Source organism: Aedes aegypti, chromosome 3 (genome assembly GCF_002204515.2).
Source record: "Aedes aegypti strain LVP_AGWG chromosome 3, AaegL5.0 Primary Assembly, whole genome shotgun sequence".
NCBI classification, from domain to species: domain Eukaryota; kingdom Metazoa; phylum Arthropoda; class Insecta; order Diptera; family Culicidae; genus Aedes; species Aedes aegypti.
Genome location: NC_035109.1, coordinates 153,327,374 through 153,355,113, shown reverse-complemented (window position 1 = coordinate 153,355,113; position 27,740 = coordinate 153,327,374). Strand labels below are relative to the sequence as shown.

The 27,740-nt window shown below is 36.4% G+C and overlaps 1 protein-coding gene across 2 annotated transcripts in view; it reads left to right on the top strand.

The window, feature by feature from the left end:
- Positions 1 to 13,643: 13,643 nt before the first annotated feature.
- The window catches only part of LOC5577951 (prostaglandin E2 receptor EP4 subtype), a 73,987-nt gene continuing 59,890 nt past the window's right edge, over positions 13,644 to 27,740 (top strand). The window contains exon 1 of one of the 2 annotated variants that reach the window (XM_021850231.1): positions 13,644 to 14,328. In XM_021850231.1, coding sequence (XP_021705923.1) covers positions 14,060 to 14,328 — 269 coding nt within the window. In that variant the 5' untranslated portion in view covers positions 13,644 to 14,059. The remainder of the gene's footprint in view (positions 14,329 to 27,740) is intronic. The other variant, XM_021850232.1, reaches the window with a different exon arrangement.

Sequence of the window (27,740 nt, the reverse complement as noted above, 5' to 3'; positions counted from 1 at the left end):
ACTTACCTGCAACATAGATTCATTATCCAAGTTTAATTTTGTGAAAGCTGTTATGGTTTCTACACTTGTACACCAAAAATGCAATAAAACTACTGTATTTCGGTAAATAACTTCAGTTCAATTATCCACTTTGTACTTTTTCACCGAAATCGCATGGACGAACGCGATTTGAGAGAAATGCTAGAAGCTAGAAGCATCTGCAGGATTTTTGTCTGGTTTTAAAATTGGAACAACCTTAGCATTTTTCCATTTGTCAGGAAAATATGCTAATTGAAAACATTTGTTGAATATATCAACTAAAAATGATAAGCTACTTTCTGGAAGTTTCTTGATGAGGATGTAGAAAATTCCATCATCGCCAGGAGCTTTCATATTTTTGAATTTTTTAATTATAGTTCTCACTTCTTCCAAATCAGTTTCACAGGCATTTTCGAAAACGCTCTCTCGATTGAGAATATTTTCGAAGTCCTGAGTAACTTGATTTTCAATTGGACTAGTAAGTCCTAAATCAAAATTGTGCGCGCTTTCAAACTGCATAGCAAGTTTTTGAGCTTTTTCGCAATTGGTTAGTAATAATTTGTTTTCCTCTTTCAATGCCGGTATTGGCTTCTGAGGTTTTATTCAAAATTTTAGATAATTTCCAAAAGGGCTTAGAGCCAGAGTCCAATTGAGCTATCTTATTTTCAAAATTTTTGTTTCTTAATTGTGCAAAACGTTTCTGGATTTCTTTCTGCAAATCCTGCCATATAATTTTCATAGCAGGATCGCGAGTGCGTTGAAATTGCCTTCTCCTCACGTTTTTAAGACGGATCAAGAGCTTAAGATCATCGTCTATAATCACGGATTCAAATTTTACTTCACATTTTGGAATTGCAATGCTCCTGGCTTCAACAATGGAATTTGTTAAAGTTTCAAGAGCCTTGTCAATATCAAGTTTTGTTTGAAATGAAATATTAACATCAAGATTAGAGTCAATATACGTTTCATATATATTCCAGTCGGATCGAAAATAATTGAAAGTGGAGCTGATAGGATTGCGAATCGCTTCATGGGATATTTGAAATGTAACAGGGACATGATCAGAATCAAAATCAGCATGAGTAATCAGTTGGCTACAAAGATGACTAGAGTCGGTCAATTGTAGATGGATTTCTAGAAGAGGAAAAACATGTAGGGCTATCAGGGTATTGAATTGAGAAATATCCTGAAGAGCACTCATCAAATAGAATTCTGCCGTTGGAATTACTTTGAGAATTATTCCATGAGCGATGTTTGGCATTAAAGTCACCAATGACAAAAAAATTTGACTTATTGCGAGTCAATTTTCATTTCGGACGAGTTAAAACACGTTTGTACTCTCCGCTTGTATATTTACTTATGACAGTTCAATACAAAGTAATGTTATTATAAAGCTATGCACATATTTGGATTTCAAGGTGAATGTAATTAAAGGTGTGCTAATAAAGGTATAACATGTATCTTCTCGAGTATACGTTGAACTAACATTCCTTCCTTCCCCTAGCGATTATGAGAACGTGGCCAGGTGTACAATGTGATGCTTGTTTTGTTTTTTTTTTTCTATTATGTATTCCAGACGTTTTTTGCGACACTACATATAGATTTCTCAAAACCAATAGAGTTGAGCATTGTACAGCCACCCACGATTTGTACAGTCGTTAATGCTATGCTATACAATCATAATTTAAATTTCCACTCAAGTAGCAACCTTATGGTCGAGCTGTTGTCACAAAGTGCCAATAATAATGTCACTTATGAATAAAAAACTTATTCAGACATTTATATTCACCATTCATTAAAGCAACACGCTGGCACTTAAAACGTACTTTAGTTTGAATTCGAGTTTGTCTTCCAGGATAATCTGAAACAATAAATTCTGGGAGTTGAGAAATTTCGGGATTTTCCGTTTCCCACATTGAGATTTCTTAAGACAAGCTTCAATTTTTATTTTGAGTCCCGGGACAAAGCCAGGCGATGGACACTCTTGTTTCAATTCTTATAGAGCTTTTCAGAATATTTTTTCTAGTCTGGATATCTGTTCTCTGTGCTGAAAAGAAAGTTCAAGAGCAATCGAAAGATTTGCAGAATTGAGGATGAGAATACACTATAATCTTAATTTACGATCTAGATCATAAATAGAGTTGAATCAGTTCGTAAAACCAGGAACGTAATACAGTCGCCTCTCCACATCTCGATATCGAAGGGACCATCGAGATAGGAAGAGATCGAGACAAAGAAGATTAATTTAATGAACACTAGATTGAAAATCATTCCGTTACTAGGAAAATAATAAACAAACAAATTTCATTTCGAGTTTTCAAATTGTTCTGAACCTCTAAAAACTGGTCTAGTAACCTTTGATTATGTTCATATCGACATATGGAGAGAAAATTGGGAACATGAAATCGACAGGAACACATCGAGATATGGAGATATCGAGATAAGGAGGATATCGAGATGTGGAGAGAGAAATTGTATGCAGAATGAAGGGACCGAAGCAATCATCGACATAGGGAGAGATATCGAGATGTAGAACATCGAGATGTGGAGAGTCGACTGTAGTAGTTTACGGAACAAGTTGCAGAATGATGATTTTTACAGCACGAATCGTAAACTTATCCTACGAGGCTTGCCGAGTAGGATAATTACGACGAGTGCTGTAAGAATCGAGTTCTGCAACGAGTTGCGTACAACATTTTTTGCAACTTTGTAAAAGTTCACTTGAGGGTATCAGAAATTATATCGGAATGCATTCACCATTCTTTTACAATTTCTGAAAAATTGTTGTGTTATGATTCATTACGCAAGTCAAAACAGTTGCGTAATGAGACAGCATTGCGCAATGAATCATTAGAACACTGATTTCAGTTCAACGTATCTCTCAAAATTCATGATTTGGACAGTATTTTTTAAGGTGAACGATACAAAACGATGTTTTTTTTTATGAACGGATAATCTAGACTCCAGAATTTTATACATTGCTCAAAAGTTTAGTAAAGTACTTTATAGTATAGTCATACTATAGTAATTTATAGAGTTCTGTTTGATCTATCGACCTTGACGCTTGCTCCTACGGGGGCGAGCGACGGAGGCAGGATCAAACATGTCGCGCGTCGGTCTAGTAAGTGAAAAAGTGGCGTGATCAGTTAGAGTAAATGAAAAGTGCCACGATCGGCTAGTTCTGTCTGATCTTTCGACCTTGATGCTTGCCCCCGTAGGAGGGGCCAGCGACGAGGGCAGGATCAAACATGTCGCGCGTCGGTCTAATAAGTGAAAAAGTGGCGTGTGGCGTGGGCAGTGCGTCAAGAAAGCCAAGTCTTTTTTTTCGTTTTCGGGTCGCGCGCCTTTTTTTTCTGAGTGCTTTTTTATAGCCGAGCAAACGAGTGAGGCTGAGAGTGGATTGTGGCTGCACAGTGAAGGATAAAGGATCAATTGGTGAGCTCGTTTCATGCTACCATTTCTAATCTATAAAATATGTATGACTGCACATTTAATCGTTACAATTGTGGGACGTAAATATGAATTTTCAACAAACTATGAATTGTTCGTCACTGTGAGTGTCGACACAAACTCTGATTCATGAATTATTTATGTTTCACATTTTTTTTATTTTCAGAACACCCCTTTTTACCTTTATTTTTGTAATTAAAAAAAAAAAAAAACTTTGAATGGTTCGACACTACAAGTGTAGACTTGCGAAAAGTTCACTTTATTCAACAAACTTTGGATGGTTCGCCACTGTAAGTGTCGGCATAAGAATAAGAGTGTTCTATGATGTTCCAACCAATCAAGTTTTTTGTTTCTTTTCAAATGAGTAAAATATAATAACACATGCTTTCGTCCTGACAGCTGTAGGAATGTTACATTTAGGTATTTGTTCAACAAACTTTGAATGGTTCGTCACCTCAAGTGTCGGCATAATTTTCCGCTACATAGAAATTGTTCATATCAAATGAAAATATTATATTTACAAATAAGCATGTATATATCCCACAAATCATTATTTATCATGGTCTAATCGCTTATCAAAGTGAATCCTGTGACCCAACGATCCTTCCCATTAACAAACATCCCTCCCAGTAACCTTTGTGGAGATGCAGAGGCAAACACGGTCTCCAAATAGCAAAGGTTACACACTAACATTCCTTCCCCCAATCCCACCTGACTGCAAGGACGTGGCCGGTGCCGTTATTGACCCTGTATAAATAGAGGCACTGAATTATGCACATTGAAGAAGATTATGGCCAATCCCAGCCAAACTTCTAGTTGATTCTTTGTGCAGCTCTAACGACAAACAACACGGTATTTGAACGGTCCAAGAGGGCCATCGCTCTTGCAGCAACATGATTTCAAAACCTCACCACGCGCGCTAATCATAGATATATCGAGCATCCGATAAACTGTTTGTCGTAGGACAAAAGGTTTGTCGGATATTGTAACAAGTTGCGATTAATGCGAATCAATTTAAAATTCACGGATAAACTTTCTCACATTCCATGCACGATTGACTTTAGGATCAAAAATGGTATGCTAGAAGTCATATCGCAGAGTGAAAGCGTGAAAATCTTCCAAAATTTATGAATTCGGTTTGCGAACAATTGATCGTTAGCACACATGCCGAGCGATTCATTTTTTGCGGAGCGAAGTTTGTTGTGATGGCTTGACGACTAAGGGTTTATCGTTGTTGCTATGATCGCATGACAAAGAACAACCACGATGCATCATTTGTTTTATCATGATCACTAGATTTCCATCCTTGGCACTGTCACACATTCGTTCACCCGTTGACGGAGGTGACGAATAAAGTCGTTGAACTCATGTAGTTCGTCAAAGACCGCGATCAGGAGCAAGCTGACGAGCATCAAATCCTCTGTTAATGCTGCCTTGAACGAGCAAAAAGCGCTGAGGATGAGAGCAGAGCTTGCCGAAAAGGTATTAAAAAAAGGTTACGGAGCAAGCAGCGGCTGGCAAGCTTAGGATTCCGAAGGAACGAGGTGACAAACCTGCGAAGAAGCTAAACGGAGAGTCGCCAGGAGAAGAGGATGTCCCAAAAAAGCAGCGCAAAATCAACCAGTCTCAACTTTAAAAGAAGTTAAACATGCCACTTAACTGATCAAGAACAATAAATCAGCTGACTACGATTCAGATCTTTACGATAAATTCTTTAAAACTTCTTTGAATGTCAGGCTAGGTCCCAACCTGATAATGTGCAAAATTGTGTGAATATTGCAATGGATCATTGAAGGTAGTTTTTGTCAGTGCTCACCGCATCAAAACCAAGGCGCCACTGTATATAGGATTTAACATTGTGACTGCATTGCTGTTCTGTCAAACACACAAGGCTACGGTGGCGCTATTTATGCTTTCCATAGTGGTTATCACGCCCAATAGAATGGGTGCCCTATTGTAGATATGGTTGTGAGCCTTAGAAGAAAACAATATGCACTGTGTCTCGAAAAACACCCAGAGACCGGGTGTAAATTTTTCAAATTGGGTAATATTTCCATATGCATTTTGATGAGTCTGGAAAGCGTGTGCAAGTTTCTTTGAGGAAAACAAAAACAAACTGTGTATGACCAGCGTATGCTAGTCTACGTGTGTTCAAATCAACCTCCTGAAGGAAGCGCTAGTTCTTGAAGCCCCCACCATCTGTGTGGCGCTAGTGCTGAGTAAACAAATTTTAGGCTTTGCCCTTATCAAAACCTGCGCGGAAGCGATAAATGTCGTATGTGAAAAAAATTATACTATTGATAATCGTTTATTATTGTGCCTAATAAAATGTGGTCAAATTATCTAGCAGTTACAGAAAATTAGATAAAGTACTACGCTTTTTTTACCAGAATGATAAGTAAAATATGAATGTCGCATTCCAAAACTAGTGTGTCTCGTGCATAAAACGGTATTTTTGAACGAGCTGTCAAATCAGCTCCTTCTTCAGCATCAAATTTTTGGCTTCACTCCAGTTGTTCATGGATGACAGCCATTTCAGTCCTGTGTTCAAATGTCACTAAGCTCTATAGCGGCCGTTTTGATTACTTTAATGATTCATTCGATTAAATCTCGCCGGGTCTGTGGAGACCCGACAAACTTTTTTTTTACAAATCCAGTTAATTTGTTTGCTTTGCGAATGATATGGATATCGACGGCCGACTTCACTGAAAAGATAAAAGACCTGTACACCGTCTGAAACGCGAGGCTGTAAAAGTCTGGCTGGTGGGGAATGCATCAGAGACAAAGTACATTGACAGGTATACGTTTGGTGTTGTCGATGAGTATCCTTGTATCCTTGCTGACAGCTAATAATAACATTAGTTGTGAAATGCAGATGAAATGCGCATTGCATTTAAAAGCTACTTGTCATCAACGAATAGTAAACTTACACATCCGCCACTATCTAATAGGAAAAGGCTCAATTTAGCTGTTTACGTTTGGTTCATTTAACTTCCAAAAATAATCGCCGTCTAAGCGGGTGGTAAAGTCATCCCAGCTTTTGCGCCATAAGAGAGTCAAAGCAATAACATCCCTCAGGCAAAAAGCAGTACGGCACTATTACCGTCTAATGTACAAACTTAGTCCATGGCCACAACGCCATATCCTCCGAAAAAAGTATCGCCTTTCAATTTAATTTAAATACAAATGATCAATAAAACAATTAAACGATTTTCTTGATGCTCTCCCTCAATTTTATCGTTCCGCGAAGCTTCGAACACTCGATCCAAACCAAACGCAACCAATCATCGTCTCGTCATCATTGCAATCGACATCAGCGGGCATAGAAGCAGCCGCATCATCATCATCGGTCATCTTCGGCGGGCTACTAACTTACTACGCTCAGTATCAACAGGCGTTCCCAACGTTCTTAATGTGTGACATTATAACATGAAATGGTTGAAAATTTCAACATCCATAGCATAGCAAAGACTGACATGTCAATAATGATCGGAACAGGTAAGAATTTCACTTCGATCCAAATGAATAAGGGATGAGACTTTCCGCTTACTCTTGTAGTAAACAATTTAGCACCTTTCATGTTATTGATCAATAATGGCACCGGATATCTACATCCTCATCAAGAAACTTCCAGAAAGTAGCTTATCGTTCTTAGTTGATATATTTAACAAATGTTTTCAATTAGCATATTTTCCTGACAATGGAAAAATGTTAAGGTTGTACCTTAACATTAAAACCAGACAAAAATCCTGCAGAAGCTTCTTAGCTATCGTCCAATCAGTTTGCTTTCCTCCATCAGTAAACTGATTGAAAAGGCAATTTTGAACAGAATGATGGCCCACATCAACGAAAATTCAATTTTTGCCAATGAACAGTTCGGATTCCGCCATGGACATTCGACCACTCATCAACTTTTACGTGTAACAAATTTGATCCGTTCCAACAAATCTGATGGCCATTCTACTGATCTTGCTCTTCTAGACATAGAAAAAGCATTTAAAAAACTTTGATTTTCCAACATATATTGTTAGAATAATTCAAAGTTATGTCAAATCGTACACTTTAGGTTAATTATCAGAACTCCAGGTCTGAAAGACTTCCTGTAAGAGCTGGTACTTCTCAAAGCAGCATTTTGGGACCAATATCATACAATATTTTCACATCTGACTTACCTGAGTTACCTCAGGGGTGTCAAAAATCCTTGTTTGCAGATGATACATGCCTCTCCGCCAAAAGGCGAAGTATGCGTGTCATCTGCAGTCGATTGCAACAAGTTTGGATATTTTATCTTCATACTTGCAAAAATGGAAGATTTCTCCTAATGCTTCCAAAACTCAACTAATAATATTCCCACATAAACCAAAAGCTCTTTATTTGAAACTTTCATGTAGACATGTTGTCACGTTGAGAGGGGTTCCAATAAATTGGGCAGATGAAGTTAAGTATGTAGGGCTCAAGTTAGACGAAAATTTAACTTTCAAAAATCACATTGAGGGCATTCAAGCCAAATGTTATATATATATATATATATATATATATATATATATATACATATATACATATATACATAAAATGTCCCGGTATCCCCTTTTTTTTTTTTTTTTTTTTTTTTATTAGTATCATTCCAAACATTACATTCATTTCTTATATCTAGGTGTTCTGTGTTATTTGACAACACTATCATCCTAATTTGGTAAAACAAATTTAAGATTTTATTAACATTTTGTTAACAACATATTACATTTAATTTGCCGTAGCAGTTCAGTTTTTTTACAGGTGAGTTGATTTCACCTGCTTATAAGAGAAAAAAACGTTTTTAATATACTTAACCTAACTTAACCTAAACATATAACGCATTAATCGTGGCAATAGAAGATTGTAACGATTTTCGCCTGAAATTATTAATGATTGTATTTGACATTTGTTCCAATGTTTCAACATTGGATATTCTATGTAACTCATTGGTACTATACCAGGGAGGAAGCTTCAGAATCATTTTCAAAATTTTATTTTGAATTCTCTGCAGAGCTTTCTTCCTGGTATTACAACAGCTAGTCCATATTGGTACAGCATACAACATGGCTGGCCTGAAAATTTGTTTGAATATCAACAGCTTGTTCTTAAGACAAAGTTTTGATTTTCTATTAATAAGGGGATAGAGACATTTTACATATTTATTACATTTGGCTTGAATGCCCTCAATGTGATTTTTGAAAGTTAAATTCTTATCTAGCATGAGCCCTAGATACTTAACTTCATCTGACCAATTTATTGCAACCCCTCTCATCGTGACAACATGTCTACTTGAAGGTTTCAAATAAAGAGCTTTTGGTTTATGTGGGAATATTATTAGTTGAGTTTTGGAAGCATTAGGAGAAATCTTCCATTTTTGTAAGTATGAAGAAAAAATATCCAAACTTTTTTGCAATCGACTACAGATGACACGCAGGCTTCGTCCTTTGGCGGAGAGGCCTGTGTCATCCGCAAACAAAGATTTTTGACATCCCTGAGGTAGCTCAGGTAAGTCAGATGTGAAAATATTGTATAATATTGGTCCCAAAATGCTGCCTTGAGGAACACCAGCTCTTACAGGAAGTCTTTCAGATCTGGAGTTCTGATAATTAACCTGAAGTGTACGATTTGACAGATAACTTTGAATTATTCTAACAATGTATGTTGGAAAATTAAAGTTTTTTAATTTTACAATCAAACCTTCATGCCAAACACTGTCGAATGCTTTTTCTATGTCTAGAAGAGCAAGACCAGTAGAATAGCCTTCAGATTTGTTGGAACGGATCAAATTTGTTACACGTAAAAGTTGATGAGTGGTCGAATGTCCATGGCGGAATCCGAACTGTTCATTGGCAAAAATTGAATTTTCGTTGATGTGGGCCATCATTCTGTTCAAAATAACCTTTTCAAAAAGTTTACTGATGGAGGAAAGCAAACTGATTGGACGATAGCTAGAAGCTTCTGCAGGATTTTTGTCTGGTTTTAAAATTGGAACAACCTTAGCATTTTTCCATTTGTCAGGAAAATATGCTAATTGAAAACATTTGTTAAATATATCAACTAAAAATGATAAGCTACTTTCTGGAAGTTTCTTGATGAGGATGTAGAAAATTCCATCATCGCCAGGAGCTTTCATGTTTTTGAATTTTTTAATAATAGTTCTCACTTCTTCCAAATCAGTCTCCCAGGCATTTTCGAAAACGTTCTCTTGATTGAGAATATTTTCGAACTCCTGAGTAACTTCATTTTCAATTGGACTAGTAAGTCCTAAATTAAAATTGTGCGCACTTTCAAACTGCATAGCAAGTTTTTGAGCTTTTTCGCAATTAGTTAGTAATAATTTGTTTTCCTCTTTCAATGCCGGTATTGGCTTCTGAGGTTTTTTCAAGATTTTCGATAATTTCCAAAAGGGCTTAGAGCCAGGGTCCAATTGAGAAATTTTATTTTCAAAATTTTGGTTTCTTAATTGAGCAAAACGTTTCTTGATTTCTTTCTGCAAATCCTGCCATATAATTTTCATAGCAGGATCGCGAGTGCGTTGAAATTGCCTTCTCCTCACGTTTTTAAGACGGATCAAGAGTTTAAGATCATCGTCTATAATCACGGATTCAAATTTTACTTCACATTTTGGAATTGCAATGCTCCGGGCTTCAATAATGGAATTTGTTAAAGTTTCAAGAGCATTGTCAATATCAAGTTTAGTTTCTAAAGAAATGTTAACATCAAGATTGGAGTCAACATACGTTTTATATATATTCCAGTCGGCTCGTAAATAATTGAAAGTGGAGCTGATAGGATTGAGAATCGCTTCTTGGGATATTTGAAATGTAACAGGGACATGATCAGAATCAAAATCAGCATGAGTAATCAGTTGGCTACAAAGATGACTAGAGTCGGTTAAGACCAAATCAATCGTAGATGGATTTCTAGAAGAGGAAAAACATGTGGGGCTATCAGGGTATTGAATTGAGAAATATCCTGAAGAGCACTCATCAAATAAAATTCTGCCGTTGGAATTACTTTGAGAATTATTCCATGACCGATGTTTGGCATTAAAGTCACCAATGACAAAAAATTTTGACTTATTGCGAGTCAATTTTCGCAAGTCAGTTTGGAGCAGATTAACTTGCTGTCCAGAGCATTGAAAAGGCAAATAGGCAGCTATGAAAGTATATTTACCAAACTGTGTTTCAACAGAAACACCTAAAGTTTCAAAAACTTTAGTTTCAAATGATGAAAACAGTTGATGTTTTATACGCCTATGAATGATGATTGCAACTCCCCCACATGCCCCATCAAGTCGATCATTACGATAAACAAAAAAGTTAGGATCTCTTTTGAGTTTAGATCCAGGTTTTAAATACGTTTCGGTAATAACTGCTATATGCACGTTATTAACCGTAAGAAAATTTAACAGCTCGTCCTCTTTACCATTCAGAGAACGAGCATTCCAATTTAAAATATTTAAATTATTATTTAGATCCATTAGAAAAACGTAATCCAATAACAATTTGATTTGTAAATTTTACACCCACTTGGACTGCTTCAGTCATAGTGGTGGCTTTGAACATTGCATCAATCATTAGATTCAATTGTTCAGTTAGAAAATTAAAATCAGAGGCAGACATGTCATGTGATTTCCCATTGGAATTTCCGGTAGACGAAGAAGCGGAGTTACCTGTGGCGGTAGGGTTTTTTCCATTTGATTTGAAACAAGTAGAATGGGTACCCATGGATCGAACAGAAGAGGAGTTCGAATTTCCTGCTACGATATCGGCAAAGGATTTACCGTGGGTAGATACATTCGAAATAGAAAGATTCGAACGGCTACCCGACGGATTAAAATTAGTTTGTGAATGAGCATGATTATGATCTTCCTGATGGGTATGATTCATGATCAAGCGATCGTTAACTGAAAAATGTGCATTGTTCGATACTCTACCAGGCAAATTCCGGAAACGACCGTTATCGTAACGGATATTATCTTTCATCTGCCTGGCACGAGCCTCAATGACCTTTTTGCGTGAAGGACAATTCCAAAAATTGGACTTATGGTTAGCCCCGCAATTACAACATATGAATTTGGTGGTATCTTCCTTCACTGGACAGACGTCTTTGGCGTGAGAAGAACCTCCGCAAATCATGCATTTAGCATCCATGCGACAATTTTTTGTACCATGACCCCACTTTTGGCACCGACGGCACTGAGTGGGGTTCTGGTAATTTCCTCCAGGTTTCTGGAAATGTTCCCATGTCACACGGACATCAAACAAAAGTTTTGCTTTTTCTAAAGCTTTAATATTATTAAGTTCTTTTTTGTTAAAGTGAACTAAATAAAATTCTTGAGAAAGCCCTTTCCGAACAATGCCAGATTGGGTTCTCTTTTTCATAATGATTACTTGGACTGGGGAAAATCCAAGTAAATCATTTATTCCATTTTTGATCTCTTCAGGTGATTTATAGTCACTTGAGAGACCTTTCAAGACAACTTTGAACAAACGTTCAGTTTTGTCGTCATAAGTAAAAAATTTGTGCTTCTTCTCTTCAAGATGTCTGAGAAGAAGCTCACGATCTTTAAGAGTTTCCGGCAAAACGCGACAGTCTCCTTTCTTTGCGATTTGGAAGGAAACCTTGATCCCCCTAATGGAGTTCAAGATCTCCTGCCTAAATCCCCCAAATTCGGAACAACTGACCACGATAGGCGGCACTCTTTGCTTCCTCACTTGAATCAAAGAGCCTGGACTAGAGGCTGCTTCGATTTGGTGTTCGGAGTCCCGGTATCCCCTTATTTATGGAAAATCAAAGCCATGTTGTATGCTGTATCAATATGAACTAGCTGTTCTAATACCAGGAAGAAAGCTCTGCAGAGGATTCAAAATAAAATTTTGAGAATGGTTCTGAAGCTTCCTCCCTGGTATAGTACTAATGAGTTACATAGAATTTCCAATGTTGAAACATTGGAGCAAATGTAAAATAAAATAATTGATTATTTTAGACAATAATCGTTGCAATCTTCTATTGCCTTAATTAATGCGTTATTTGTTTAGGTTAAGTTAGGTTAAGTAAATTGATAACTCTTAGCAGGTGAAATCAACGATCTGGAAAAATTCTGAACTGCTACGGTCAATGAAATGTAATGTGTTGTTGATCAAATGTTAATAAAAGCTTGATTTTATTATACCAATTAAGGATGATAGTGTTGTCTAACACAGAACAACTAGACATAAGAAATAAATGTAATTTTTGGAATAGTACTAATAAAGAATTTTTGAAATTTATCATCGTAATAGGCTGTTTTTCATCCCGCCAATCTGTCAAGAAACGGCCTACTTTTCTACACTGAATGTTGCAGTGCGGTAATAGTCATTATGCAACTGAAACCAGTGCTGTAATGATCCATTACGCAACGCTTTCTCATTACGCAACTATTTTGAGTTGCGCCATGAATCGTTACACAACATTTCTTCAGAAATTGTAAACTAATGGTGACTGCTTTCCGATACGATTTCTGATATCCTCAAGTGGTCTGCTACGAAATTACAAAAAATGTTTAACGCAACTCGTTGCAGAATTCTATTTTAACAGCACTCATCGTAATTATCCAACTCGGCAAGCCTCGTACGTACGACTCGTACTGTAAAAATTGTCATTCTGTAACTTGTTGTGTAAAGTACTATAAAAAAGAGGAGCTAAATTTTTGTGAAAACCTTATTATTCATATAACTTTTTGATCAGATGAAAGGATGAATTTCGGAAAACCTATAATCCTAGAGGCAATTTTTGCAACAAAAGGTCGTTTTTATCAAAAATATACTTCCTAATCCATACCAATTTGAAATATGAATTAAGCCACTTTTCAAAGAAACCCTGATGGTTACTGTAGAAGTGTTAATAAGAACACTTAGTTGAGAGACAGGTAATATCCAAGTTTTGAAGTAACGCCAGACCGAAGTAGAAAAAGAAAATTTACAAATAATCCTGTTTTAAGGCCCGAGCTTTGAAAACATCTCACCTGATCGCCAATAACACAATTTGAGAACCACCATCCTACCCTGTTGCTTCTCGCCATCCCCAATAGACGCCCCAGTGCCATAAGTCTCCCGTCATTACGCCTAACCGTTTTGGGGCGGTGGGATGTGGGTGGATAAAATTCTTTAGCTTTCCTTGCGGCTTGTTTAGTTTGGTTTTGAAAGCGCGCGAGTTCGGTTCGGTTCAATCCAGCGCGCGGAACGTGTTCCGATTCCTTCGTCTGGAGGCGTAAAGGACAAAACCGTCGTCCAATTCGCAGTCCATTCCGGCGGCTTCTCGAGTGCAGCAAGTGTGCAGGATTAACTTTTCCTCAAGACCAGAATTAATTGCTGTGAAGTGACATACGATGAGGGCGGTTAATTTCTAGGAAAAACCCGGCACGTGTCGAATGTTTTGGATACGTAAATTTGGCCCTATTTCGATTCTCAGGATCTTATCAAGGATCAGTGTTAATTGAAACAAATGAAGAAGTAATTTCCAGAAGAAGATTAATTGCCAGTTTGGTGCAAGTGATACATAAACGGTCAGTGCCCACAGCAAAAGAGTGAAAATGGCCGATTTTCCGTTGAATAACTCGCTGGCCGAGTTTTTGGTGTTGTCAACGTCTTCGGGTGATTCGAACAATGGGAGCCTCGTCGTTGAAGATCAAGCCGCTGGAAACCTTACGAAGGAAGTCACACGTTCACTGATAAGGCCCAGCTATTACATCATTGTGATAGCACTGTCGTACCTGTTTGGATGTGTCGGAAATCTTATAGCGCTAATCTATCTATGGAACAGGAAGAACGTCCGGAATACTAAGCATTCCCTAATGCTGAAGTGAGTCTTTTTCGAATGTTGTTTTTGGAAATGGGACATAGATCAATTTACGGCGCTAGTCTTTTCCGTTAAAGTATTATAAACACATAACAGTTCTTTATTGTGAATACACGTCTTGGACGAAACGTTACAATATGAGGCTTTCAAACCTAAAAAAAAACAAAAAATTAATCTAGACCATCATATGGAAACGCTACATTTTATGGATGTAACCAGGGTTTACATCAGGCAAGGGGTTTGGTTTGTCCGAGGGGCCTCAGAAGTTCATTCACAAATTTAGCGCAAAAACGATCAATAAACACAGTGCCATTTTTTTGTATGAAACGTTAAACCAAGCAGATCGGCCATTTCAGCCTGGCCACAATATATAATTACCTCATACGTTTTCTTCAAGATTTTCCCAAAGTACATTTCACCAGCATGACTTCCATGAATAACTCCCAAATTTCTACAGACATCCAGGTAGTATTCCTTTCAAAAATCCGACAGGAAAAAAAGTTTTCCCAAGACTTTTTCTCTGGAAACTCTTAGTTAAAGTCAACCAAGAATGTTGTCAAAAGTTTTTTTTTCACAGTTAACTCTAAATAAACTTTAAAATAGTTATTTATGCAACAAGTTGTAAAATGATAATTTTTGCAGCACAAGTCGTATATTTATCCGACTAGGCTTGCCGAGTTAAAAAAATATTTTTAAAAATTTATAGCTTTTGAACCGCTTGACCGATTTTCAATTTTTTGTACGAAATGAAAGCTAAAGATTTTGACTTTTCAAGAAAAAAATATAAAATTTCACAAAAATTGCATTTTTTTTACATGAAAAAAAAAATCAATAATTTCCGTTTTTCGTGTTTTGAACGCCTCGGGCAAAAGGGTCTGTTGCTGTTTTTATTTTTTCTTGAAAGTTCAGAAAATTTTATGTTCACTCAAATTTTCAGCGATGTATGTTTTTTAGTTTTTGAGGTATATTTTTTGAAAATAAAAAATCAGTCATTATTCATCGGCACACACTGTAGGTCTCAGCGCATTAGATTTTTGTTTTAAAAAAAATCATAACTTTTGAACAGCTCATCCGATTTCCAATCCTTTCTTTATGGAATGAAAGCTTAAGATTCCAAATTTTCAGAAAAAATATAAAACCCTGAAATTTTTTTTTACATGAAAATATATTTAAATTTCAAAAAAAAAAGAACTAGAAATTTTTATATTTTCCGGAGTATTTGTAAAAATGATTATTTCACGAAAAATCATCATAGACCACCGTGATTTTTTTTCCCAAAGATATAAGAATTCAAAGCAGAAGAACATAGCAGACTATTCGCAATATTCATGGACATGAGTGGCCACTAAGCTAGCCTCCGGGAGATCCGGAACATCCGTGAAATTGGTCATTTCACGAAAATCATATTATATCACCATGATCGTTTCGTGAAAACAATTCTTGATTACTGAGATTTTTTTCAAAGATATCAGAATTGGAAGTAATAAAACATAACAGATGATTTGGATTGCCCATGGACATTAGTTGGCACTAAGATGACCCCCGGAAGATCCGGAACATCCGCAAAAATAATCATTTGATGTATCTTAGATCAACGTGATTTTTTCCTATTCTATCAGAATTCATAATTATAAAACATAACGGATGATTTAGATTATTCATGGGCATAAGTGGCCACTGAAATGGGTTTCGGAAAACGCGGTACATCTGGAACATCCGTCACGGTGTTTTTGTGGAGTAACTTTATTACAAAAAAATAGGTAAGTCCGAAATTTCAAACTAAAAACAATTAGACTTTGCTCTTTCATTTGCGACCAAAATCAAAAAAAATCGGTCGAGGGGTCCAGAACATTTTTTTTTATTTTGTGTGAAGTATTTATGGATATGTGTTTTCGTACCCGAGCAGAAGAAAATAACTACTGAATACCAAATTGAGGTATTCCATACCAGATAATTTCCAATACTTACAACCTGAATGAGGTATGAATGAGCCCTGCATAAGAGGTAAAATACCTCAAATAATATCTCAAGCATATTCTACGAACACCAAACTGATAACTAGATCAGGTATTGTAATACCTCAATAATACTTGATGCATTTTCATATAAAAGTGAAATTTTTCAATAATAATTCAATACCTCCAGCAGACCTCATTAGCTGTTTAATACCTCAATGAAGTATTTTTAATTGTTGAAAAAAAAAAATAATTCAATACCATTATGATACCAAATTGAGGTTTTGACAACTGAACAATACCTAATTTTGGTATGATACCAAAATATGGTATGCATAAGTTATTGGGGAGTTATTTGTTCCTCCTCGGGTACCGACGCACATTGCGTTGAACGTATGGAGATACGGGACAAACTGCAAGATCAAACCACACCTTGACATGGAAGGTAAAGTTGTTCTAGGGCACAAGAGATGTAATAGGCATAAATGACATATGATGTACGCATAATCGCAAAACTCTCTCAAGCGTCATTTTAATTATTTTCCACGAAAAACCTTGAAAATCGTACTTAACCCCTCTACCGGCAGCTTCATTTTCTCCGATAAAAAAATATTCAAATCGCGATAACTTTTTTATTTCCACATACTTTTGCACCATGTTTTCACAAGCTCTCAAAAACTCTTTTTATTTTAGAATATGTGTCGATATTGTTAATGGGTCATCCAGATCCAAAGATATTCCTAAATTCCTTGGGGGACCGATGCGTAGCCATAACCCACGTAAATATCTCAGGCTACAGAATTTTTCGGATATTCACTCCTCGAAATAATACATTAATGCGAGTATGTTGTGAAAAAAATGAAGCAATTTGGTGCAACCGTCTTTGAATAACGAGCATTTATGTTTCTGGTACCGCACTGGATAAATCAAGATCTTGAAAACTTAAGAAAAAAACTCATATCGTGAATTTCAGAGTTCTCCAAGAATACTGAACCAATTTGTATGATTTTTTCAGAGTAACTCTTTATTACCTGAGATTGTATAGTACACATTTTATTTATTTGGTAAATTGGCTAAAACCAAAAAGGCCGCCAAAAACCTTTTATATGGAGAATGTCGGTCCCCCAAGGAACTTCGGAATAACTTCAAAACTAGTTCACCAATGATTAATATCGACACGGATTCTTAAACTAGAAGTAATTTTTGAGGTCTTGTGAAAAAATGGTGCAAAATATTGAGAAACACAAAAGTTATAGTGATTTCAATATTTTTTTAGCTGTAAAAATGAAGCTGCCGGTAGAGGGTTTAAATTGATCATAATGATGTAAGAAGTTATTAGGATATGTTTCTCGTAAAACTTATGATCTCGTCCTAAGGTGAAGATGCATCGAAGTCAAACCTCTAATTTTCAGGAGCACAAATCTAGAAAACCTGACAACCTTTTGCGTTGAACATTTTATTGAATGGTCGCCACCAGCGAGTGACCAGTGAGTTACCGGTTGTCTGCTTCTCTAGACTTGTGCTTTTGAAAATTCGAGGTTTAGCTTCGATGTATCTTCGTCCTAAAAACCATTGATAACCGAGTGTGTCGCTCGTTTTTATTAAGCAGATAAACTGACCAAAATAAAAACTATCACCGCTGGGAGACAGAGGAAGATCTTCTCTTCGTCGTACCATTTTGAAAAAAAGTGTAAATCCATTCGTTTGCTCAGTAATAACAAGCTACACACTTGGTCACCTATTGCTTTTAGGACGAGATAATAAATTATGCGAGATTTCTCTTTTTACTCGTAGAGACAAAAGTGACTTATCCGCCTTTCAAACAACACAATTACAGTTATTCGAATTGGCTAGTAGAGAGCTTCGTATGTGATAAACCTTGTTATAAGGCATATAACATACTTGCCCCATGGTGCTAAAAAATACGCTATTTTGGATGGTAGTTGAGAAGCTTCAAATATATTTTTTTTTTGTTATTTTCTTAATAGCACAGTGCTTATGAAAAGATTAGAAACTAACATCATGAGGCTTAAATGGGTTTTGGATTTGTTCCCACCAGGTGGCGCTAGTGAGCATGAAACTTTTGTTTTGCGGATATATTAGGATCCTGACTACATAGACATGGCGTCTTTTGCAAAGTTGACCTACTCAACAAGTTTACCGAAGACTCCATCTTTCTTAGTGGTCAGGATCCTGAGATATCCGCAAAACGAAAGTTTCATACTCACTAGCGCCACCGGGTGCAACATTTTCAATCTCATGGCTTTTATAATGATAGCGCTTGACCTACTGGACAACTTTGCCGAAGACGCCATCTTTCTAAGGGATCAGAATCCTGAGATATTCGCAAAAAAAATCATGCTCACTAGCGCCGCCTGGTGGCAAAATTTTATACCTTATAACTTTTATAATGATACACTAAAAACATTCTACAAGCTGGATCAATGTGTTTCACACGTAAATTTTCACTAATTGTAAAACTCATCAAACGATGGTGTAAAACCAGTCGCTATCGGCTCAAAATTCAAATTTAAAACAATTTATCGTAAACTTTGCAGTAGGATTTATTAGCGATTGCTTGATTTTTATTTTATTTTTATAATTTCTTTATTAGTATCATTCCAAACATCACATTCATTTCTTATATCTAGGTGTTCTGTGTTATTAGACAACACTATCATCCTAATTTGGTAAAACAAATTTAAGATTTTATTAACATTTTGTTAACAACATACTACATTTCATTTGCCGTAGCAGTTCAGATTTTTTACAGGTGAGTTGATTTCACCTGCCTATAAGAGAAAAAAAAACGCTTTGAATATGTTAAGTATATTCAAAGCGTTTTTTTTTCTCTAATTTAACCCAAACATATAACGCATTAATCGTGACAATAAAAGATTGTAACGATTTTTGCCTGAAATTATTAATTATTTTATTTGACATTTGTTCCAATGTTTCAACATTGGATTTTCTATGTAGCTCATTGGTACTATACCAGGGAGGAAGCTTCAGAATCATTTTCGAAATTTTATTGCTTGATTTTCTGATTCCAGGCACCCATTACGGGCACCCGGTATCTCCAAAAATAACATGTCCTGTCACGCGTGAACGGCAAATGTGAGTCCTTGTCATGATAGGAAAACTAGTTCTACTAGTGATGGATATCGCCATTGTAAAAAACGTTCAAATAATGTGTAAAAGACTTTGCTATCGAACCAAAGTCAATCCTTCACAGAATCACAAGTTTTACACGTCATTTCACCTTGCAATTCGACACGACAGATCCATGTTTAAAATAATTAGGATCAAACGTGTGGATTATTTTCAGTGTAGCGCTTGAGCTACTGAACGACTTTGCCGAAGGCGCCATCTTTTTAAGTGGCCAGGATCCTGAGATATCCGCAAAACAAAAGTTTCATGCTCACTAGCGCCGCCTGGTGGCAAAATTTTGAACCTCATAGCATTTATAATGATAGTCCTTGAGCTAATGAACAACTTTGCCGAAGGCGCCATCATTCTAAATGGTCAGGATCCTGAGCTATCCGCAAAATAAATGTTTTATGCTCACTAGCGCCGCCTGGTGGCAAAATTTCGAATCTCATAACTTTTATAATCATAACGTTTGAGCTACTGAGCAACTCTGCCGAAGGCGCCATCTTTCTAAGTGGCCAGGATCCTAAGATAACCGCAAAACAAATGTTTCATGCTCACAAGTGTCCCCTGGTGGCAACATTTTGAATCTCTTGGCTAGAATAATGATAGTCCTTGAGCTACTGAACAACTTTGCCTAAGACACCATCTTTCTAAGTGGCCAGGATCCTGAGCTATCCGCAAAACAAAAATTCTATGCTCACTAGCGCCGCCTGGTGGCAAAATCTCGAATCTCTTGGCTAGAATTATGATGGTCCTTGAGCTACTGAACAACTTTGCCGAAGACGCCATCTTTCTAAGTGGTCAGGATCCTGAGCTATCCGGAAAACAAAAATTATATGCTCACTAGCGCTGCCTGGTGGCAAAATCTCGAATCTCTTGGCTAGAATTATGATAGTCCTTGAGCTACTGAACAACTTTACCAAAGACGCCATCTTTCTAAATGGCCAGGATCCTGAGATATCCGCAAAACAATAGTTGCATGCACACTTGTACTGCCTGGTAGCGCAATTTCACTTAAGCAGTGTTGCCAGCTACGAAAAAAAATTTGAACCCTTCATGAAAAACTGGATTACAAGCATTACTAAGCATTATATTTTTCTGTTCCGCTCAAGTTTGATGGTTATGATCTCTACTTTATCCTTTTAAACAGTGTTACCAGCCACATGAACATTTGTGATTCGGCCGATTGTATGGCACGCAACACTTCCTTCGACTTAGGTGAACATTCGGTATCGTTATCTTTAAATTTTTTTGGTATTTGCAAATCACACCCCCATAAATTTGGCTCTTTTGATAACAATCGAGCAGTGTTGCCATCTTTTACCAAAATATGAAAACATTTTGGAAAGTTCTCAACCCATGCTTCAACTTTGCCGAAGATCTCGAATCAGTATTTCCGCATCTAGACGTTGCATTTTTCAACAACATAATTATAACCCTGATTTTTTTACGACCGATTTTTCTTACGACCCCCCGATAACGGTCGTTAAAAGAGGTTGGGGTGTATTATGGTTTGAAGAATGAGTTTAAACAATGGAATAATAAGTTTGTACTTACATTATAAAACAAGCGTGTTTGGAACATATCTCAAATTTTCTTCATAGTAATTACTATATAAACCCACATTGTTTTTGGGACACCTTTAAATCACCACCTAGAAAGCAAACGTTTTGTATTCCGTCCGCTAACTGCTTGTCATAATAATCTATGGAAAAGAGAACAAACTTTTCTCATGTGAAATTTTTCCAGCTACAACTAATTAATTAAGGATAATTTGTTATTATTGGTAATAAAGTCTAAATCATGCTGAGATGATCATTCCATTACTTTCAGAGCAGCACTGTCTTTTTGCTGTAGAACATAGTAGCCTGGATTACTTTGATCTATTCTTCCCGCCAGGAGCTCCACTGTTGCCTGCCGAACTGTAGATGAAGCATGTAAAATGCAAACCCACTTTATGATGATGAATAACAATGTATCCAGACGTCCAATCAAATTGTGGTCTTCTGTAAAGTTGTAGCTGGAAGGATTTCATATGAGAACAGTTTGTTCACTTTTCCATAAAATATTATGATGTACAGATAGAGGGCTGAACTCAAAATGTTGGCGATTTCCATAGTCATCTCCATATAAACATATGTCGTGTGCATAGTGAAATTTTATCCAAATCATTTCAAACTTTGGGAGACTGCTTTTTACCATAAGAGAAATCGTTTAAGCATGTGGGGAGCCAAAATTTCAAAATTTGCTTCACTCTAATGAACATCAAGTGGGGCCTTCCTTAGCCGAGTGGTTAGAGTCCGCGGCTACAAAGTAAAGCCATGCTGAAGATAATGGAAATTTCCTTGACTTCCCTGGGCATTGAGTATCATCGTACCTGCCACACGATATACGAATGCGAAAATGGCAACTTTGGAAAAGAAAGCTCTCAGTTAATAACTGTAGAAGTTCTCATTGAACACTAAACTGAGTAGCCGGCTCTGTCCCAGTGGGGACGTTAATGCCAAGAAGAAGAAGAAGCAGACACTGGGGCGAAATTAATCACAAAGCAAGTTTATGAATTAAAATTTTCCGTATCTACTAAATTTGGGTCTCCTGAGTCTAAAAATAATATCAAAATTCAATTTTATCATTTTGTTTGCAAAACTAATCTCTGAAAATCTGCATAACACGCCTAAATGTAGGCAATTTCCCTTGAAATAAGCACGTTATTTGAGAAAAAAAAACACTTTTATGGGCAAAAAATTATGCTTGTAATGTTGTAAGATTTCACAAATGAGTTCAGTATTTTACACTCTAGCTTACACAACATTTGAAACACTCCATGAACTTAGCACAAGAGGAATGTTTAGTACCCAGATTTCCAATAGTATTGCTTACACCTTCATAGACTGTGAAAATTTCTATGCAAAACTGGGTTTAATAAAAATTAAATAGTTCAAAATGATCATTAAATATCTATAAACTAGAAACATGGTTAACGAATCATTGAACATCCTTGGGAGGAAATGTAGTTTGGTACTGACCTGATCAAATTCGCCCCGATGATGAATTTGCTCCCGTATTACGGTACCTTCGAGAGATCATTAGTTACGCTTGTAGATCTGACGGCCTGGTTCGCTCGGAGTTTTTGGCTGACCTAGATAACTAAGGCAAATTAGTGTATATTCCAGCTAAGATTGAAAACAAAATTATAAGAAATTTTGTTACCTGGTTTCCATCATTTGATAACTGATTTTGTTATCATCTTGGCTGAATTAACAGCCAACATAACAAAAATGAGAACACAAATTTGTTCGTCAAATAACAAAGTAACAATAAATTTTGTTATCACTGAGTTCAAGTTGATAACTAAATCAGTATTATCATATATTTGTTAAAATAATGAACATAAATCATGGAAAATTTTGAAGAGATGAGTGTTCTGGCTTAAACTTACGCTCCAAACAATTTTACATTTTGTATAATGAAGACTCTACTTTGTTTATTAACAAACATTTTATAAATATGTTATGGAATAGATTATCAAACATGACTGTCACGGATACACTGATAACAAATTTTGTTATCATTCAGTTATCATTGATAACAGAATATCAAAATGATAACAGCGATAATGAAAATTGTTATCAACTTGATATCATCCAGTTATTCGACTTTGCTTTATACAGGTTCGTCAAGAAAGTATTGCTTACAATTATCTGATCGTTATTTAAGAAACTGTATACAAACTAAATTAAATTTCGCGGGCCATTTACGCACAAACATTAATTTTACGTAATGACTTCATCCATGTAGTCTTCCTCCGACCCACTATGTAAAAAGAGGTTTCGGTGTACATTGCAGGTTAAACAACGAATTTGAAGTCCGATTATCTCTTAAAAAATATATTGCAACTACAAAACCTGCAAATTATTTCCCTATCATCGTTTGGCTAAATGTTCATGAGAACAGTTTTATGGCGGAGCTCTTCATCACTATTTCGAATTCATGCAGATTTTTGTCATATATTCAGATCTACAGTAAATCGAATTGATGTAATGTGTTTATTGTGGTGGAATCTTATGTTTATCCTGCTGTTCGTTTCAAGCCACATCAAAACTATGAATCCGGCCTCAGCCTCATTAATAAACAATCCAACCCTTCATCGGAGCGGAAATGATTTATACTTCAGACACGGCGCACGCCCTTATCACAGGCCAGGCGGACAATGGACCATCATTAATATTTCTCCAATAGGACAACGATAACAGCAAACGTCCGCTGACGAGAGGATGAGCTAAACAAAAAATCCTCTATGCCAAATGGGTCCCACCCTCGCTGACTTGGGAATGGTTGACATTATCATTCATCTCAGTTTTCAATCTGCCGGACAGTGCCGTGATCTTCGAGCAGAAGCATTCGAGAATGCTAAAAAGATCATCAAAATTGAGGAGCGAGTCAAGACTATGGGCAAGGTGGTGGTGAACCTCAAAAGTAGCTGAAAATTATTCTGCTATTCGATTGTGGCGCACTGCCAAATCCAAAAACGTTGAAAGTAAGTTCGATAGACGTGACCGGTATGGATAAGACGTTCAAATGGTTCTAGTAATGGTAGTACGCTGTTGGTGGCAGACGTGTTACTTTTGCGCATCGGAATGATTAATTTTGCTCTGCATTTTATATTGTTTGAGATATGTGCATAATGTAGCGTGCCAGCTTTGTAATTATCGTCAGTTGTATACATATGAATGCTAATATAGTAGAAGAAAGGTGTGTAGGTTGGGCATAGTTTTGATTTTTGATCATAAATACCGAATAAGTATTGATATATTTAGTGTCCAAGTGTCCATACTAAGTATCCACAAAAAAGTACAAACGTGTAATGGACCATCACTGATTTCAACCAAATTTTAATCAATTATGTTAAAACTCTAAATTTCTCAATTCATCTGAGTCAAATTTTCAACATTTTTCTAAAATTATTAAAATCATTTCCGTTCATCATCCCACAAACAATATGTAATTCATAAGTAGATGAAAAAACCGAATTTACTATACCATTTAATTCCACTAGAGTTTGTATCCTTTGTTAGAAAATACGCGTATTTCGACCTCAACTGTAAGGCCGTCTTCAGTGTCGTGTACTAGACTCGACTTGAAGAAAACCATCGTATGCACACATTATATATTAACACTAGGTATAAACGTATTTCCCTACCCATTATTATTTTTTAACTTAAAATTTATGAGCTTTAGGTACATTCCATCCCTCTTTTGTTGAAACTTTAAATGCTGAAAGGTACATCACGGGAACGATTAGTAGGTACCAAGTTGAATAGCCATGTATTGCCGTTGCCGTTGTCTCTGTTGAGTAGCGTCGTAGGTACCTGTTTGCAAATTTCCAGACTCTCCGCCACATCCAGTTTCCAAGGAGAAGAAACATTTCTCAAAATTGTGATATCGGCCGTCGTAATTGTATGTCCTTCTGAAAAGATATGTTCTGCCACCTTAGATTTGAAATCGTATGTCATCCCCTTGTCTATCGTCTTCTGAGCTTTTCCTATTTCCGCTAAGTGTTCCTTGAATCTAACCTCGAGAGACCGCTTTGTTTGACCAACGTAGACCTTGCTGCAGTGGGAACAGCTGATTTTGTAAACACCAGCCTTGTTTAGTATGTCGTCGACATATCTCCACCATTTATCCGGTAAAACTCCTTGTTTCTTTAAATTTTCCTCAAAATTCGCCATGAATAGTTCGCACAAAAACGGGGAGAGAGGGTTTCCCATGGGGGCTCCTTTCGTCTGTTTGTAGAAATTTCCTCGAAATTGAAAGTAGTTTTCGTCCATGCACAATCTTGCCAACCTCATGTATGTCCTGACCTTTCCTTTCCATGCTACATCCGTCCTTTGGGGTAATAACCAGTCCTCGAGAAGATTTAGGGAATCCTTTACTGGAACGCTGGGGAAAAGAGCCGCTACGTCGAAAGAAACCATCATCTCGTCATCCTCGATGTGTCCTGACTCTAATAGTTTCTGGGAGAACTCCTGGGTGTTTTTAACTGACCTAGTGGGGAATGGATTCGGCATACTCTGGAATTCCTTGACTAACCATTTCGCCAGTTTATGAGTGGGGGATCCGTCGGCCGAGATGATTTCTCGCATTTCCTTTCCTGGTTTGTGAATCTTCGGTAGTCCTTTAATCCGTGGAAGAATGGGGTTTGACTCTTTCAAACGAGCCTCGCCAATAATTGCCTTGCTCGTTTGAAAGAGGCTCGTTTGAAAGAGTCAAACCCCATTCTTCCACGGATTAAAGGACTACCGAAGATTCACAAACCAGGAAAGGAAATGCGAGAAATCATCTCGGCCGACGGATCCCCCACTCATAAACTGGCGAAATGGTTAGTCAAGGAATTCCAGAGTATGCCGAATCCATTCCCCACTAGGTCAGTTAAAAACACCCAGGAGTTCTCCCAGAAACTATTAGAGTCAGGACACATCGAGGATGACGAGATGATGGTTTCTTTCGACGTAGCGGCTCTTTTCCCCAGCGTTCCAGTAAAGGATTCCCTAAATCTTCTCGAGGACTGGTTATTACCATTGGCGTAGCTAGGATATTTTTCTGGAGGGGGCCTAGGGGGGGCCTAGAAAATACTTGTTTCTTAGAAGTAATGTCGGTCACAATAATCACGATATTCCCAAATTTCGTAGTTTTACCAGAATTGTATTGATTTTATTTGTTTATTATTTTGTCTCATTTCACGGCACATCAGCAATATTTGTAAATTTCAATCTTCGCTACTGGATTCTTTTTTGTAATCCAATCAAAAATTCTTCAAGAATTCTAGCAAAAAAAAAAACTTACAACGAATGTCCTTTGTGGTACTTCCACAAACTATTCAGGTATTCAACCATGTGCTTTAAAGAGATTCCTTCTTGGAGAAGAAATTCCTTCCTCAATTATGTTCGTACTTTTTAGTGCTTTCTCCAAGAATTCCTTTGCCGGTTTCCACTGAGCTCATCCTGAGATTCTCATGAAAAATCATTCCTAGACTTATTGATCACCAGGAAATTTCTCTATCAAATATCTAAAAAATAAAAAAAACACTTGAAGAATTTCTCCAGAGAATGCATTAAAAATTCTTTTAATAAATTCTCCTGGAAGGCCCTCTACATACTTATTACATATAAATTCCAATTGTTAGTTAAAAGTATCCTCCAGTTGTCCATTAAAAATTTTATTAGAATGTTTAGGAATAACTGATAATTTCTTCAAAAAATAGTACAAAAAAATTCTATGACTCTCACTAAAAATGTCTTCAAGATCAACAAGCAAGGATTCATTCCACGAATTATTCAGATAGTTCATCAACAGTTCTTCCCACTTTGCTTTCGAAGTTCTTCCTAAATGTCTCTGCAGGATTGTTAAAAAACCGCACTAAAAATTATCCGGACTTCCTGCAAAACAATCAAATGATTATTTCAGGTGTTGCTCTAAGAATTCCTCGTAATATTTCACAAGAATTTCATGAGCAAAACAAATACAATTGAGAAAATTTTATTCATGATTTTTAGGAGAAATTCTCCGCATTTGTATGTGCATTATTTTCACAGATATTTTTTTAGATTCCCTAAGATTCTTCCGAAAAATTCACCAGAGATTCATCCGAATATTTTCCAGAGATTTTTTTGTTTAAACCGCACTAACGATGCTTTTCGTAATTTTTGAAGAAATTTTTCATCAGATTTACTAATATTTTGCAATTTATTCTTGAACTTTTTAAAAATTCTCTAGAAATTCCATCAAATATTCTTTCAGGGTCTAGAATTTTTGGCAATGGTAATCTCAGGATTTTTCCATGAATAAAATTCAAAAAAATATCCATTCTCAATTTTTTGGTTCAAAAACTACTCCGGGAATATCACAATATTTTTAGGGATTGCTCTACATATTCCCCTACAAATCACTCCATATCAGATTTCTAGAGAAACACATACAAAAAAAGGTTTGAAAGTACTTTGTTGGTAATCTTTTGAATAAACATTATTCGAAAAAAAAACAGAATTCCTGTCGTAAAATTCAAGAATTGACAATGTACCTCATAGAAAAGTTAAGTGGTCCTTGTAGGATTTCCTCGTCTCTTATAATAGAAAATTATTGGTGTTTCTACTTAAAGCATTTGTAACTTAAATCTGAGATAAAATTTTGTATCAACTCCGAAGTTTTATGATACTCTGGTGAACATATTGATGTAGAATTTTTATTACGTTCAGAATTTCAAAACAAACGTTTTTGAAGGGACTATTGTTCTGTAATACTGTAAGTGTT